The sequence below is a fragment of the Engraulis encrasicolus genome, chromosome 17 (genome assembly GCF_034702125.1).
Source record: "Engraulis encrasicolus isolate BLACKSEA-1 chromosome 17, IST_EnEncr_1.0, whole genome shotgun sequence".
Lineage (NCBI taxonomy): Eukaryota > Metazoa > Chordata > Actinopteri > Clupeiformes > Engraulidae > Engraulis > Engraulis encrasicolus.
The window spans coordinates 21,996,305-22,013,758 of record NC_085873.1 but is presented as its reverse complement, the minus strand read 5'-3'; the positions used below and the strand labels follow the sequence as shown (position 1 = coordinate 22,013,758).

At 40.2% G+C, this 17,454-nt stretch overlaps 1 protein-coding gene across 1 annotated transcript; it reads left to right on the top strand.

Annotated features, from left to right (window-relative positions):
* The first annotated feature begins 968 nt into the window (after positions 1 to 968).
* On the top strand, positions 969 to 17,410 carry LOC134466947 (tryptase-like). The gene is made up of 5 exons (XM_063220874.1): positions 969 to 1,119; positions 5,320 to 5,491; positions 5,580 to 5,851; positions 16,908 to 17,062; positions 17,153 to 17,410. The coding sequence occupies exons 1-5, from the start codon at positions 969 to 971 to the stop codon at positions 17,408 to 17,410; spliced, it is 1,008 nt and encodes a 335-aa protein (XP_063076944.1).
* The last annotated feature ends 44 nt before the right edge of the window (positions 17,411 to 17,454 follow it).

Genomic DNA, 17,454 nt, shown 5'->3' with positions numbered 1-17,454 from the left:
ATAATTTTGTCATGGTCCAAATGCCTTTAAAGGTATTTAAAAACAATTCCTGCAAGCTGGAAAAATGGTTCCTGCAATAAAATTTAAATGGCGTAATGGCGGTATGTAACCATAAACCAGAATACTGAAAATAAAAAAAGGGTGGGCTGTTCCTTTAGCCTAAAGCCGGGCCTTTGATATGCAGATTTTTAAACTCTGTTTACGTGTAAACATAAGGCCAAAACCAGTGCGTTTTCAAAAAGATCCACATCCTATATGTGTAAACAGCTTCTAAGTTTAAAGATTGGCCCATCAAATCTGTACCCTACCAATCCTGACAGTGTGGGCGGTTTCACGCCTAATCGGGCTGCTAAGGACGACCGTCTGTGGGTAAAAAGGGTATTTGGGCGGGATTTTCTGCAAATTTGTGGCCACAGAAATCAATAGAATTTAGTGCCAATTGGGGGGGATTTAGTGCCTCCAGGCGGGTTTGGCTGGAAATCATCTGTCTCATCTGGCAACCCTGAATGCTGATAATACTTTAACTGCTAAACGTATTGCAGAAACATTATGGCCATTTCAACCAAGGGAATAAAAATGACTGTGACTATGTACTTTGAATTATTTCTGGAAAATATCAGGTCATAGTTTTGATCAAGAGTTGACAGATCAGATAATTGTGCTGATATTACAAACTAAGGAATTCCTAAACGGCTCCAGTTTGACCAACAGGCATTGATCTATGGATAGATATTAAATATAATTCTTTAAAGTTTTGAATTTAATATACAATTTTATAAATAGATGGACAAGAGTGGTAGGAATGATGGGGGACTGGAAGCATCGCGTTTCGGGGATATACCTTAGCAGTCAAAGGTGACTGCATAGGTCTAGTTTTACTAGAACTGCTCAGCTCTGGCCCAAAATGCAAGCCGACTTTGAGCATTTTCTGCGAGAATGCAATCTAGATCTGTTTTATTTCCTAAGGCATGGCAACCAGTGAAACCGCAACTATGGGAAGTACCACCAGCTTTGTACAATCTACACCACCGAGTGTTGTACAATCTACACCGCCAAGTTTTGTACAATCTACACCGCCACCCAGCCCTCTGCCATCAGGGACGATAACTACTGAAGATAGTAAGTTATGAGGTTAAGAATTTTCTTTATATACAATCCTGAAAACTTGTGAATTCACAGATCCATGTGATCACTCGGGCAGTATTAAAGGTAGAGTATCTAATTTTAGTCCTTTATTTACAAAATATATGCTGCCCATTCACAAACTTGATCTTTTCATGAATATTTACTATGTATACTGTACTGCTAAGTCAAAGGCAGACATGGAGAACATCTACTTTTCATGTATGATAAGTGCACATTTTTAAGTCAAAATGATTTGAAAATGAAAATAGAATGGCCACGAGATACACGGACCACATTCCTCCCTCTACATTTCTCGGTTCAGCACTTCCACTCTCTGTACAAAATGAAATTAGTACTAGGGGATGGTAAAAGCAGACTAGGTCATTTACTACTTTCATTCGTACAGAGGGTCTGGACTGGCTGGATTGAAAAACTATTACTGGAGGGAGGGGGTGAACTACATTGAAATTTGAAATCAGAAAATTCTAACCAAAATGCATTGAAATGGCAAAGTGTGCATGCATTGCGGCATCACGATCGAGCTTATAGTTAGCCTGCCAAGCCCCAAAAATATATGTTTGATGGCATTTTCTGTTAAAAGTTGGCAACCATGCCAGAAGTTATCAGCATGGGCTAAGGTTTCAGAATCACCTGGTTGCCAACACGGAACTTGACCTTTAAGGTCAAATATGAAGGTCAAAAGGTCAACCATGGTCAAATAACAGTGTTATTTAGTTAAAAATTGTCAAAAAGATGTTAAAAGTGGGCAACCATGCCAGAAGTCATCAGCATGTACTAAGGATTCAGAATCAACTTGTTGCCAACACGGAACTTGACCTTTAGGGTCAAATTTAAAGGTCAAAAGGTCAAAAACAATGTATTTTCTGGTTAGTCTATTTTGGGAACTGTATATTCATGGAATTCTTTTTCAAATGTAAGCAACCATGCTAGATGGTATCAGCATGGACTAAGGTTTCAGAATCACCTGGTTGCCAACATGGAACTTGACCTTTAAGGTCAAATTTGAATGTCAAAAACAATGCATTTTCTGGTTTGCCTTTTTTGGAGGGGGGCTTCATATTCATGGAATTCTTTTTCAAAAGTTGACAATCATGCTAGACGAATATCAGCATGGACTAAGGTTTCATGGTCCATGGTTGCCAGCATGGAACCTGACCTTTAAGGTCAAATTTGAAGGTCAAAAGGTCAACCGGGGTAAAAAAAAATGCTTTCATAAAATACAAGTTGTTTGCATTATCTATTGAATAATTAGTACCTGGAGGAGATATTCCATATGATTTAAATCACTTTAGGTGAGTGAAAGTATTGGAACAAATAATTGTAAAGAAAATAAAACACTGTTTTGATGAGGTTTCTCCCGAAGCGGACAGCGCTGTCAAAAGTTGCATTTGGGGTTTTCTGACAGTGGACGGTGAAAGTGGTCGCGAGAGTCACACTTCACCTACTGTAAGTATCAGATGACTCGGGACAGTGATTAATTAACCTTTTAATTCTACTTAGAGCCCCTTTAAACCCAAGTCTTCAGTGAACAACAAAAACAAGGAAATTTGCCTTTCTGTTCCAATACTTTAAGGGACTGTATATTTAGAAGTTATATAGTCTTTATTATTAGGGTATGAGTGAAAGTGATTATTGCAAATTGTCAATAACAAGAATGTAATTGATCATATTGTCTCTTTACTTCAACAATAATTAAAACAATAATTCAAATTCAAATGTGATGTCAGTACATACTGGATATTTATGTATTTAAAGGAGCTATTGTTGCTGTTATTACAAAAAGGTTGTGTCATCCAGATCATGTTCTATCCCTACAGCGTTTAAACATTCTACATTTTAATCACATGCCGGTTTACAGGGCTGTCCATTCCTCAGGCAACTGCAGGCATGTATTGCCCACTTGGTTCCACAACCACATCTTATCAGTCCTAAGCTACTATGTGGGACTGGATGTTTCCTTTACCACACAGCCATCAAGTCTACAACTTTCCAACCACCTGTCTCCTCAGTGTCTTTGTTAATTCGTACTTTGTCAGACTGCAGCCATATATTTGCCTGCTGATTTGCTTATGCAAGATGCAATCCATATGCATCACTTGGTGGTAACATATCAATTGCCTTTTTGTCTTCTGAAAATAGTCGATCAATACCCGAAGATAAGCCTGGTGCTTTATACAGGTGACACAAAAACTCAAGCCTGGGAAATTGCAACAGAACATTCTACAGTAGTCATGAGAACATCAAGAGAAGTGTGCAATACTTGCTCTACTCTTACTGTAGGTTATTTCCTAACCATGATATGACATAGCAAATCAGCAAGTGTCCTTCATTGCTATAACCATTTGAAACACATCAGAAATAACTGAAGTCATTATTTTTTCTATGGAAAGAAGCAAATTCACTGGTGAGCCAAGGCATATCCCATTTCATACCAGCAGCTTAATGTGCTTCACAAAGAAGAATAAAGTAATTGAGATGACCAGAATGAAAATTAAAAAATACAAGTTTAAGTTAATTTTATGCTAATGAGCTATGATGAATGTCTAAGGATGACAGGCCAGAGCCCCACCATGATAAGCCAAATCAAACATTAAATTATAGGCCTCAATATACAGTACCATGCAAACAACTATTTTATGAAAGCATGTGTGTTTTATTGATCTCGGTTGACCTTTTGACCTTCAAATTTGATCTTAGAGGTCAAGTTCCATATGGTAACCAGGTGATTCTGAAACCTTAGTCCATGCGGATACGTTCTAGCATGGTTGCCAACTTTTGAAAACAATAATTCCATGGATATAAAGATCCCCAAAAAAGACTAACCAGAAAATACATTGTTTTTGACCTTCATATTTGACCTTAAAGGTCAATTCCCTCTTGGCAACCAGGTGATTCTGAAACCTTAGTCCATGCTGATAACTTGTAGCATGGTTACTAACTTTTGAAAAAGATTTCCACGAACACAGTCCCCCAAAAAGTCAAACCTTAAAATACATAGTGTTTGACCTTTTTAACCTTCAAATTTGACCCTAAAGCTCAAATTCCGTGTTGGCAACAAGTTGATTCTGAATCCTTAGTCCATGCTGATGACTTCTGGCATGGTTGCCCACTTTTAACATCTTTTTTTAAACATTTTTTAACTAAATAACATATTGGTACTGTTATTTGACCGTGTTTGACCTTTTGACCTTCAAATTTGACCCTAAAGGTCAAGTTCCATGATGGCAACCAGGTGATTCTGAAGCCTTAGCCCATGCTGATAACTTCTGGCATGGTTGCCAACTTTTGAAAAAGAATTCCATGAATATACAGTTCCCAACAATGACTAGCAAGAAAATACTCCGTTTTTGACCTTTTGGCCTTCAAATTTGACCCTAAAGGTCAAGTTCAGTGTTGGCAACAAGTTGATTCTGAATCCTTAGTCTGTGCTGATGGCTTCTGGCATGGTTGCCCACTTTTAACAACTTTGTAACAATTTTTAACTAAATAACACTGTTATTTGACCGTGGTTGACCTCTTGACCTTCATATTTGACCTTAAAGGTCAAGTTCCGAGTTGGCAACCAGGTGATTCTGAAACCTTAGCCCATGCTGATAACTTCTGGCATGGTTGCCAACTTTTAACAAAAAATGCCATCAAAAGTTTATTTAAGCACCTTAGCTGCTGATGGCAGGCTGACTATTACAGCCTTCACAAAGTTCACGAAGTAGCGCTGGGTACTTCGGTTCCATATCATTGGGCACTCTGAGAAGAATTGATAAAAACAACCATTTTTGCACATTTCAAAGCACACAATTTCAACAGACTGTGTTATTACTTGACCTAAAATGATAACGTGTCAGGACAATAGCTGCATGGCCAAATTTGTACAATTAGTACCGTACACATAACCTAGCCATGCTAACACAAACGTATGGCAGAGATGGGTTTAGCTATGATGTCCGAGGCTAGCGTAAAACCACATGACCAGAGATAAAAGCATAATGTAACGCTGTTGTATACAGCTCTGGCACATACAGTATGTATGGGAATGCCAAGCTACCATGGGGTTCAGAAGAAGGGGCAAAAAATAGTGGCGTGGTTTATGAGCTCTATAATAAATTTCATCAATGTGGCACATAAAGTGTGTACATAATGTAATATGGCCGTGGTATCATGTCTTTCCCCTTCCAGACTGTGGCCAAGTTCCTCTAAACAGCCGGATTGTGGGAGGAGAGGACGCCCCTCCTGGCAACTGGCCCTGGCAAGTCAGCATCTATAATCTTTGTTATGGAAGCCACGTCTGTGGAGGGACTCTCGTCAACAACCAATGGGTACTCACGGCTGCCCACTGTATTAGTTGGAGGTAAACGGAAGCCATTCTTTTGCTCTATGACAAATGTGTATGTGTAATTGCAAAGCACATTCCTTGTGTGTCCATTTGATTATTTCAGATCTGATCCCGATGTCTGGACTGTTTACCTGGGAAAGCAAAATCTGAGCTCGACCGCTCCCAATCCAAACGAAGTCAAACGCTATGTCGACAAAGTCATTGTACATTCTGACTACTACAGTGAGCCCTATGCCAACGACATCGCTCTGATGAAGCTTGATAGGCCGGTTGACTTCACGTCCTACATCAGACCCATCTGCCTGGCTTCCAACATGAGCAGTTTCCACAATGCCACATGCTGGGCTACCGGCTGGGGCACTGTTGGTTACGGAGGTACTTTCATGACACCTAATATCAATCAATCAAAATGTATTTTATCACAACATCACTACTATAATGGAGAAGTAAATTTAAGAGCCTCATTAACCGGATAATTCTAACGGTACATACACACCAACGGCGCGGATGTCCACTTCACATGTCCGTTATCTGTCTGAAACGGTTAGAACAGTGGTTCCCAACCTATGGGTCGGGACCCACCTTATGGGTCGCCAAAGATCCACAGGGGGTCGCGGAGCCCTCTTGATTTTAAGGGGTTTCATTTTAAATATATATAGCCCATGTTGAATAAAAGACAAAGCATTTAACTAATAAATGCATAGAAGCAACAAATTGTAAGTGCTACATTAAACATTTATTCTAAATTTCACCACAGACAAATTGAGGAATAAAATAACTAAAATTAGTTTTCGCAGGAAACAGAGGGCATCTTGTGACTCCGTCTCGTGCGGGCGCTCGCGTGGTTGGGTCACCAAAGCTTACAATAGTAAAAACATGGGTCCCTGAAGAAAAAGGTTGGGAACCACTGGGTTAGAATACATGAAAACAGATCATGCCTTGCACACAGGAGCGCAGCGTGTCCGCGATGCTCCTTGAAAATAGAACTCGAGTCTATTTTCCTGCGCGGACGTCCGCGTTCAATGAGCGGTTCCAATTGAAAATGAATGGCTGCTGCCAGCGGATAGAACTTGGACGTTGACTGTGCAGTGTGAAAGGCAGCCCGCGAACCTCTCGGATTCGCGATGCTCCCGGAGACGTTAAGTGAACGCGAACATCTTGGTGTGCATGTTAAACTGCCATTTATGATATCCGTGTCCTGCCGCGCGTCTGTCTCTCCCTCGTGACACAAGTTAAGCCCCCGTTTTAGAATGGTTAGGGCCAAAACATACCAAGGTGGAACCAAACGGTCGCGGGACGAACGCAGTCTTACTGCTTAGTTTCGCCGGTGTGTTTTTCTCTGCCTTTCACACTAACAGCGTCGGCGTGCGCGGCCAGTCCCTCCCCACAGACAAAGCTAGCATGCTACTTTGCCATTCATTTGAATGAGACACCGCTGGTCGCCGGCGTGAAAAATACGCTCGAGTTCTATTTTCCAAATGCAGCGCGGTGCAGAGCCGGCTCCCGCGCCGCTGACGCTCGACTACCGCCGGTTGGTGTGTGAGGACAGATATGTTTCAATGTATTTTCACAGACTCCAGTGAAATACGTGGCCGGTGAAAAACGCAGCCGTTCCGCGATGCTTTACCGTCCTGGTGTGTAAGACCCCTTAGGCTGCCATCACACAATGTCAGTATTGCTTGTGCCCTTTGGATTATTACCCTTCCCGGTAACACTTTATAATAAGTACCCCTTTTTAAGCATAAGTTAAGCCTTTGTTAAGCCTTATTTTAACATTAGTTAACCCATAGTGAATCACCAGTTAGTCATTATGTATTTCTTGGTAATTATTAAATAGTGTTAATTAATGATTCATTTATGGTGATTGAACTCTCTTCTAAGCATTAGTAAACCATCATTAAAATGTCAGATAACCCTCCTTTATTTATGAAAAAAAAAACATTATCTCTTTGTTGTCTCCTACCACCTAACCATTAACAAGTACTATTAGGCATGTATGGTAAAGGTTTGTAAACACTTGCTTTAGCATCAGTGAAATTGTAATTAACCCTTTTGTAATGATTAGTGTGTGATGACTGGTAACATGGCAAACAGTAAGTTGAGGCTCATGTGACTGCCCCTAATGGATGTTTCTGGACATTAGCAAATGACTTGTTGAAGGGACACTGTGTGAGATTTTTAGTTGTTTAGTTCCAGAATTCATGCTGCCCATTCACTAATGTTACCCTTTTCGTGAATACTTACCACCACCATCAAATTCTAAGTCTTCATTATGACCGGAAAAATTGCGCTTTTGGGTCATTCCAGCTGGAATCAGCAAATTTCTGAAAAATCTCCCACTCGACCCCCTCGGATTTGCCTGAAAAAAATGTATGTGATGCCTTAAACATCCAATAGATCATATCCACAATATCAGAACTCAGCTCTGGATACTTTTGGCACAAAAAATCTGTAAATAAGTACACCCCCTACGCTTGTTTTAGCGACATTGCATGAGTGACCATGTTCAGACTCAATTATCTCCAGAACTATTTGTGTCAGATTCATTATATTTTCAGGGCTAAGAGTCCCAGACCTGAATATCATATATTACAATTTGCAGGTAGATATCATATGTTCTAGGGTTTCCAAATGTCTGTAAAAACCTCAAAGTTCTACATGTAAGGTTCATCCTTGGTATATGGTCTGATATATACCATGACTTTCACATCATAGTATATCTAACTAAAGGCTCCAATGGTTGTTGAGATACAGAGGTCCAAAGATGGGGAAAAAATAATTTGCACCAATGTTTGGAGCAATATTTCCAATCTATGACACTAGGTAGGAACTTTCTGTTTGGTGTTTCTGAAAGAGGATGTTTTTTTTAACAATATATAAAAAAATTGGGATGGTGTTTTGCCTCATTCTTTTTATAACGGACTTCAAAATCTCAATTGGCTACAACTACTTGAAGCTATGAGGACCATGTCACCAACCGACTTGTCACAACTCTCAAATCCATGGCTCTGATGTCACCTTAATAGTGAAAACAAGATGGCTACCCTGTGAATGACAAAGCAAATTCTAGGGAAACCATAACACTTGTAAATGAATTGATTGCTGCCACACAGCAAGAATAGCATATTGCACATGGCTTTGATAGACATTAATTATTTTAATTGTAAAATCATACTAATACTCATAATCATCATTTTAGTAGTTGTAGTAGTAGTAGTAGTAGTGGTACTGGTAGCGGTAGTAGTAGTCTTGGAATAAAGTGATGAAATAGGATTAAATTAGGATTAAAGAATTGTAGCACTCTTGTTTGCAACAAGGACTCCCATCCTAACTAATCTTTCAATCAGCAACTGTAACTTTATATTTGCTATGAAGCTTGTGTCTTACTCGTTAAGTTACCAGCTGTATTGCAAAATAACTTCATACTTCATACAAATAAATTCATACTGGCTAGAGATTACCTCAGACTATTTTGACAACATGGTCCTGGAGTTTTAGTTAGAAGAGTTTGCTTGCATGCAGTATTTAATATCAGGTGAAAATTGAAGGCACAGACGTTCATATTGGCACCAGACAACCATGTGGTTCTTGTCATATTGTTGCGATCTAATTCAGCTGCTTGCATCATTATAACATTATACCACTGCAATGCTGACAAGTGGATTGCAGGTTAGCAGCAGTGATTACAACAATCATGGCTTGGATACTTGTAGACAATGTACAATACTTGTAAAGTTCATCATTACATTGATCCAGGTGAAATGATAGAAGCCGAAAGGAATCTTTGCAGCATGCAAAAGTGTTCAGATATGGTGGTGGATTGGGGGCGGGTCACAGTTCTACAGTCAGGGTACCTCTGTCGTGGTGACTGTTGGCGGGGGTGGGACTGTTTTATGGTCGCATAGGAAAGTAAAAGTTGATTAGAGATGACACATAGGAGGAGACAGTTTGAAAAGAGGTATCCTGATTGTAGAACTTCCCGCCCCCCATCATCCTCCCCTGACCGAAGTGCCCTGAGCATGGTGGTGGTATCCTTACTGAAATCAATACCTATATTGTCATTGTTCTTCAAGGTACCAATTTCGTTGCACCTGTACAATGACAATAAAGTTTCATTCAAAGTTTCATTCAGGTGTTCCTCATTGAATTGCCAGTGACGGATGATTGCACACAACAATATGAGTGCAGATACCTAATGCATCATCAATGACAATGGCAAGCTACCTTATAAAGTCAACTCATAAGATGCAGCTGGTGATTGAAAGCTAAGTGTGTATAAAATAATTTGTCACAGGCCAGAGCATTGAAAGTTCCTGACTTGTTTAATACATTTCATCTTTTTTTTTTTCAAATATTAAATCACCATCAAGGAAGTCAAGGTAGCATCAAGGAAATCATATCAACACCTTGTTTTATTTCCAGAGGTTGTTTTTTTATGACTTCTCTCAAAATGGTACTTCTCTCAACCATCTTGAATTTATTGCTAACGTAGCGCCAGTGAGAACATGTTGCGTAGTCACTTGATCATCTGGCCGATAGTACACTTAAAAAGATGAGGCCAGAATCCCTGACAAAAATCAGAAATACTGAGCTGAACAAACAGCTTTGCCTGGGCCCGGGATAAAGTCGTCTGAAGAGACCCCTTCCCAATACATGCAATGTAATGAGTACCCAATCTTGATTCCCCCATGTCCTTGGCCCAGAACAATTCACCACTTCCGCTTCCCTCTGCACTATTTGATCACAGGCTTATGTCACACCGCAATGCACTTTACGATCATGAAAAGGAATGAGGCAAAACACCATTCTATTTTTTTGCTATGTTGTTAATAAAAATATCCTCTTACAGACACAACAAAAAACAAGTTCACAGCTTGTGTCATACTTTGGAGGTATTGCTCTAAAAAATGGTGGGGTGTCTTTTCATGACGCCACTTTGGATGGATTTGAGGGATGCATGCCACACTGCATTGAGATTTGAAAAGGCATTATACAAATAAAGGGGCAAAACACCATCCCAATTTTTAGATATGTTGTTAATAAGAATATCCTCTTCGAGAAACAACAAACAGCAAGTTCACAACCGCTGTCATAGATTGGAAATATTGCTCCAAACAATGATGTATTGTTTCCTTCCCATGATGCTGACTTCCTGGAACTATTTTGGAACTATGCCATTGGCTCCATGAGCCGCCATCTTTGTGTGAAAATGGAACACAAAAATCAAGGGGATTGGCCACCTTCTTAGGATGGAATTGAGGGTTAAGTCAGATATACTGAAATACTGAGCTGAACAAGTATAAAATCACCTATTTGGTATCAGAGATTTTAGGTTTTAGTGTACACTGACTTGGCTATTCATTTTAGGTGTAGTAAACCCAATTTTTTTCTAAGGTAACAGGGCTTCTAAGGTACACCTGCATGTCACACAGGAATGAGTTTTTAAAATTCATTATAAAAATAATGGGGCAAAACACCATCCCAAATTTTAGATATGTTATGAATAATAATATTATCTTTCAGAGACACCAAACAGCAAGTTCACAACTGGTGTCATAGATTGGGAATATTGCTCCAAATAATGGTATAAATTAGTTTTTGCCCATTTTTGGACCTCTGCATCTCAACAACCATTGGACCCTTATATCAAATATGATGTGATGTGAAAGTCATGGCACATATCTGACCATGTACCAAGGATGAACCTTGAATGTTGAAATTCGAGGTTTTTATAGACATCTGAAAACCCTTGCAATTTTAATTTCAAAGAAAAGTAGAGGGCCAGTATTAAGGTGTAATTTGGCATACAGTGCTGCAAATTGTAATGTATGCTCATCAGGTCTATGACTCTTAGCCCTGAAAAAATAATGGACCTACCACAAATAGTTTTGGAGATAATTAAGTCTGAATATGGTCACTCAGGCAGTGACACCAAATCAGGGGGAGGGGGTGTCCTTATTTACAGATTTTTTGTGGGAAAAGTATGCACAGCTGAAATCTGCAATGGTGAATATGTTCTATTGGATGTTTAAGCCATCACATATATTTTTTTCAAGCAAATCCGAGGGGGTCGAGTGGGGACCATTTGCTGATTCCAGCTGGAATGACCCTTTTCATATTTGAAAAGGGGGATCTTCTCCATGGTCCGCCATTTTAATTTTAATAGCCATTTTTAGCTGCAAAAATGACTGTACTTGGACCAAACTGGAAAATATTTGTTTATTGCTTATTTGTTTATAATTGCATAACCACCAGATTATCTCACTTGTGAGATCAACTTGTGTTAACCAGGCAAGATATACCATACAACTTGCATTGGATAGACAGGATTGCAGTTTGGTTGAAAACCTTGTGCAGCTAGAAGTAGTCATCAACTATTGGTTTATTTTGAAGTAAGCAATCATAACAATGTCCATGAATTAACAAATCAAGTGAACTTTCTCTCTAGCAATCTTGAAATCCTGGCCCTTTTGGAATTTGTACAAGGCCTATGCAGTTATCACTAAGCGCTAGAGGTGCTGTACATCCCACAAGCCCCTCAAAAGCCTTGGATTTGTACATAACGCTACTGCCGTATTACCTATTTGAGGCCTCAAGAATGCAATGAGTGTACCTATTCAAGAGTATTAGCACAGAACATTTCATACAGATCTGTCCATCTGTACAAAAGCTTCAACACTTTATCAGTTCATGCACCTATTATAGAGTTGTAGAGCACAAGAGGTGGTGCAAACTCTTGCACCTATTCTTAAGTTATCACATTACAGAAAATAATCTATTGTGGTGGTGGCAGACACAATTTGGGCAAAACCATAACATATGCATCACCTCATTTGATAACATGCCAATAATGTTTAATTATTGTCAATGGTATTTTGTGAGTGTTAATTATATGCAAGGCCATTTTGAAAAATTGTTTTTTCCCCGCAATGCCTCAATTTCTAATATTAATGAGCACATCAAGAAGTAAATGTGCACCAGTTTCCATGGTTTTACCAAAAGTGCCTGAAGGATTTATTAAAATGCGTTGGCCGTATTTGATTTGGCAGCCATCTTGAAATGTAAACCTTTTTTTGCAAAGTATCGATTTATTTTATCAATCAAAATATAAAAAAATAACTGCACAAATTTCCATACCTTTACTACAAACTGTCAGGTAGCTTCATTAATATGGGTTGGCCATAATGGATGTGGCGGCCATCTTGAAAATACAGCATTTTTAGCAATGCCTCCAATGGTAATATTCATCAGCATATCAAGAATGATATGTGTACCGATTTTCATGCTTTTACTACCAAGTGTCAGGTAGATTCATTAATATGCGTAGGCCATATTGGATTTGGCGGCCATCTTGAAAATGCTAAATTTTTCGCAACGCCTCCAATGCTAATATTAATTAGCATATCAAGGAGGAGATATGTACCGATTTTCATGCTTTTACTACCAAGTGTCAGATAGATTCATTAATATGGCTCGGCCATACTGGATTTGGCAGCCATCTTGAAAACAATGCATTTTTCGCTACGTCTCCAATGCTAATATTAATCAGCATATCAAGAAGGATATGTGTACCGATTTTCATGGTTTTACTACCAAATATCAGGTAGATTCATTAATATGGGTTGGCAATATTGGATTTGGCGGCCATCTTGAAAACGATGCATTTTTCGTGACGCCTCCAACGCTAACATTAATCAGCATATTAAGGATATGTGTACCGATTTTCATGCTTTTACTCAAAAGTGCACGATAAGGCCCTTTTGTGTGTTCCATCCGCCGTGCTAAATGGCATTAAACTTTCGTTTGCAGAGACATTAAACTCACCAAGTGGTCAGAGGTGGGCAGCGATACGTTGGCTCGAAAATCACAGCGAAATACGCTTCCAGAGAAGATATATTATCATTATTATATGGTGTGACGTCATCGGTCGAATGCTCCATTCATTTCAACGGGGCTCCCCAACGTTCGCACGTCTGTTATTTTTCGATAACGGACAGGTTGGTCTATAACAGACCGCTGTCAATGGCAACAAGACTTTTCACTGCTAAAGTGACTTTTCAACAAGACTCTAATCAGCTGCTGTGATAGACAACACCTGTTGTCCTGGGCTGGCTACCTAGCTGTTGCCTAGCGGTGTTCCACAACGGCACTGTTTTGTTTTGCGCAGCAACAATCTTTTGACATTAAAAACTATAATAGACTTAACATTAAATAGGCCTAAAGAAATGTCCCCGCCATGTGTGAATCATTTAAGTATATCCATATAATAAGCGGGTTAACTTTCGGCGAGTCGGTCGCTTTGTGGAATAGCAGCACTTCGCGTCGGGGTCTAAAAGTTCTCTCTGTCGTGCTGCTATTCCACGGTAGCGACCTTCTCGCCGAACGTTAACCCTTACTTATTGTTCGTCTTCATTGATTGTATTGGTTTGACTAGTATGGGGCACCTAAGTCACGCCCTTCTACTTCCGATCTGTGGGGCTGGAGCGCTCAACATTTTGAATTGGAGTTAATGGAGCGAGTCAAGATAAATCCTCATCCCGTTTGGCATGTGCTCCGGATTTCACATATGATGGCAGTGAATTTGAAAGGTTTGGATTCATGGCGTAAGACCACTCATTTGCGACACGCAAGAAACGTTATTTTAGCTTTTGTGCAAAACTGTGTTAGAGACTACACATGCGCCTCGCATATCTGACGTGAACCGAGGCAGCCCTACCGCTGCACCGAGGCTTAAGTGGCTGCACGTCGGACATGCAACGTCTGTTGTGTAGTCCAAATAATTACATATTTTTGCACACACACAACTCAAAACTCGCTTGCCAAGTGAAGTCAACAAGCACACCATTGGTTGTTATTATTTCTGAGGCACAGCATATGTGTGATCGACGGAGAAATGCGGGGTGGATCGGAAAATAGCTTTGATCAGTCCATTACAGCCCAGTCAAAAGTTTTTGCGTTCCCAACCCCACGAGCCGCCCGGAAGGGGTGGAGACTTAGGTGCCCCATTACTCCGCGCGAACGGAAATGGGGGTGCGTTTGTTTATGTTACTATCTATGGTTTGTATGCAAGCTGTAGTTTTTGTAGCCAGTCCCACTCAAAGATAGCCGTTCTACCTCGCTCCTTGATGTCTACACAAACACACTATCGCTACCTACTGGCTGAATGTCTACTGCTATTCAACGGCGTCTGGGGAAAATAGTTCCGCCAAATGCTAAACAACAGTTAGAAGGCATATTTCGCTGCAATTTTTGGGTCAATTTATCGCTGTCTATCACTGACCACACGGTGAGTTCCATGTCTTCTCGAACGAAAGTTTAATGCCATTTTATAATCGATTGTTTGAGTGCTCTATTGGAGTCAATGTAAAGGTGGGGGGGCTGCAATCTTGGATACCCCAATGCTCCGTTCAGCACCAAATGTCAAAATTGTGATGAGAACATCTCTACTTCACCCCAGAAGTCACACAAACAGGGCTTAATGTCTAAAATAGCGAACCACCACTTTAAGTGTTTCTAATTGGAATAATTTGAGTATTAATTTGAGTATTAATGCAAATGTTTGACTTATTAAATTACTACTTTTACAACTGTCCCACTTTAGGGACGCACATCTTAAAGTGGGACACACTAATAATATGGTTTAAAATAAAATATTACATTATTTTATATACACCACACATTATTTTCTGATTAACATATACATACCCAATATATTTATCAAAAAAATGACAATGTTGTTTTGATTGGAATTGATTTATAACCTAAATGAAAATTTGGCCACATGCTATGTGATTTGCCATTTGAGGGACTTCACCCAGGGTCCTTCTTCTTTGATTGTAACCCCTCGGCTAAAACATCCACGTTTCTGGTTGATTGACAGCTTGAAATTAGGCAATAAAATAACACGTGGAAATAATCAACAGTGTTTCAGTTCTCAATATGGAAGGGGTCGATTGATTTCCAAATAATGATGTTTACAATTAAATGTTTGACAGCAGAAATAATGAAGATAAACTTGAATAAACTTTTAAACAAGGTCAAGAAAAGGGTCCTACGTGAAACTGGCGAACAAACAGTGTCCAATCCATTTGTTGGGAAAGAAGACTTTGCATGTCAGGTGCGCTGTCCTTCTCGCGCTCATGTGCGCCCTGCTTCTCTCCTGCGCTATCCAGTCCTTCGAGGGAATAGCCTTTTTGCCACCTAAATGGACGACTATAAAGTGTTATTATCGGACACACAAGTGTCAGGTGTATATTCGGATAGCAGTTGTGTGAGAAACTCAACCGGGAGATTAGCTGTATGTATTGCTTGATGTGCGCCTGAACTCCCAACTGTTAAAAAGAAGGGACGTCAGTCATTCATGGATGGTGCTGGCACTTGTTGCAATCTCTCCAATTGGACAGTCAGCCATCCAAAACCCGAATGTGGATAGCATGTGCATTTGCATGTATGCTCTGTTCTCAGGAACATGGGATTCTCATGACCCATTCTATGAGGAAAAACATCTCGGGGGTCTGACTAAAGTAGGCTAACTACCTATTTCATCCATATGCCCACGTACGACAGCGCGAGCGTTAGAGCACTGCTGTTTCCATTGATCCCATGACTGAAGGCAGTCAAGGCACAGTCCAATAAGCGGCTGTATATTGCACAATTATTCACACATCACGTCAAATCACAAATAGGCTAAGTAGTCTCTTGCAGTTGTTGACCTAGTATGCCAAATGTGCGCAGCGCTCCCAGGAAGGCTGCACCAATTCAAACAGGTAGAAGTTGGGTTTTAGCCAAAATATACAATGTAAAAACATTTTGTTATTACCTAGGCCACATATTTAGGATAATGAGTTGTTGCCCTACAACTACTGCTCAAGTTGGTGATCATTGTCATCTCAAGTCCAACTTGAAAATGGCTTACACCATCAGAGAGCAGTTGTACGGATTTCATCTTTCCTGTGCTTACGATGAGATTTGATAAATGCCAACCGGTCGTAGAAAAGAACGTACGCACGATTTACGCCGTACGCTACTTTGATAAATGAGGGCCAGAGAGTGCAGAACTCTGCCAATGAAGCTGTCTGATAGAACATTTCACTACTACACCCTATTTTTATCTTAATTCTTTCTGCCTTCTTTTTGTGGAGTTAGAAACTGGAATGTCAAAATTCACCCTGTCCCGCAATTCAATTTGCTGTTACTAGGTGCATCCTGCTTCCCGTTCGTGATCCGGATCACCACCAAAATATTATCACTTGTTCCTTTGGTCATTTCCAACAACTCCACAAAGTTTCGTGACAGACAGACAGACAGACAAACCAATGCAACCGAAAACATAACCTCCTTGGCGGAGGTAATAATTATTTGTATTACTCCCAATACGAAATGCGGGAAATGTAATCGTGTTGTTTTTTGTAATTATGTCTTCTCCTTCCAGATCCTCTTCCAGATCCTGGGACGCTGCAGGAAGTGGAGCTGCAGGTGGTGGGAAACAATGAGTGTGCCTGTGAAATTCAAAACACTCGTTTGGGTGACGTCATTCTGCCCACCATGATCTGTGCCGGTGGGAAGAAGGGGAAAGCTGTGTGTCATGTAAGAGAATGTCTTAGAATTTTTGTTGAATGTGCTAATTAAGTTGCACTAAATTCCCCTCTTGTGATGTCCTCCCCTCTGTGTGTCCAGGGAGATTCTGGAGGTCCTCTGCAGTGTAAACAAGGCTCCACGTGGGTGCAGGCTGGGATCACCAACTTTGGGATTCCATGTGGCACAGGCTCAGCTCCAGATGTCTACGCTCGCGTCTCTGCGTTCCAGACATGGATCATGGAGAACATAGGAGAGGGACCAGGACTGGGCCTTGTGACATTCAACTCCAGTGGCATTGACACAGACAGCAACTTCACTTGTGACACCGGTACATATAATTTCAAAAAATCTGTATGAAAACTAAACACTGTCTAAACTAAACTAAAATTGTGTAGGCCTAT

Excerpts from the sequence above, each read along its gene's own strand:
- LOC134466947 (XM_063220874.1), top strand. The coding sequence starts at position 969 with ATGGCAACCAGTGAAACCGCAACTATGGGAAGTACCACCAGCTTTGTA. Across the intron at positions 5,492-5,579 it reads GCCCACTGTATTAGTTGGAG|ATCTGATCCCGATGTCTGGA; the intron begins GTAAACGGAAGC and ends TGATTATTTCAG. Across the intron at positions 5,852-16,907 it reads GGGCACTGTTGGTTACGGAG|ATCCTCTTCCAGATCCTGGG; the intron begins GTACTTTCATGA and ends TTCTCCTTCCAG.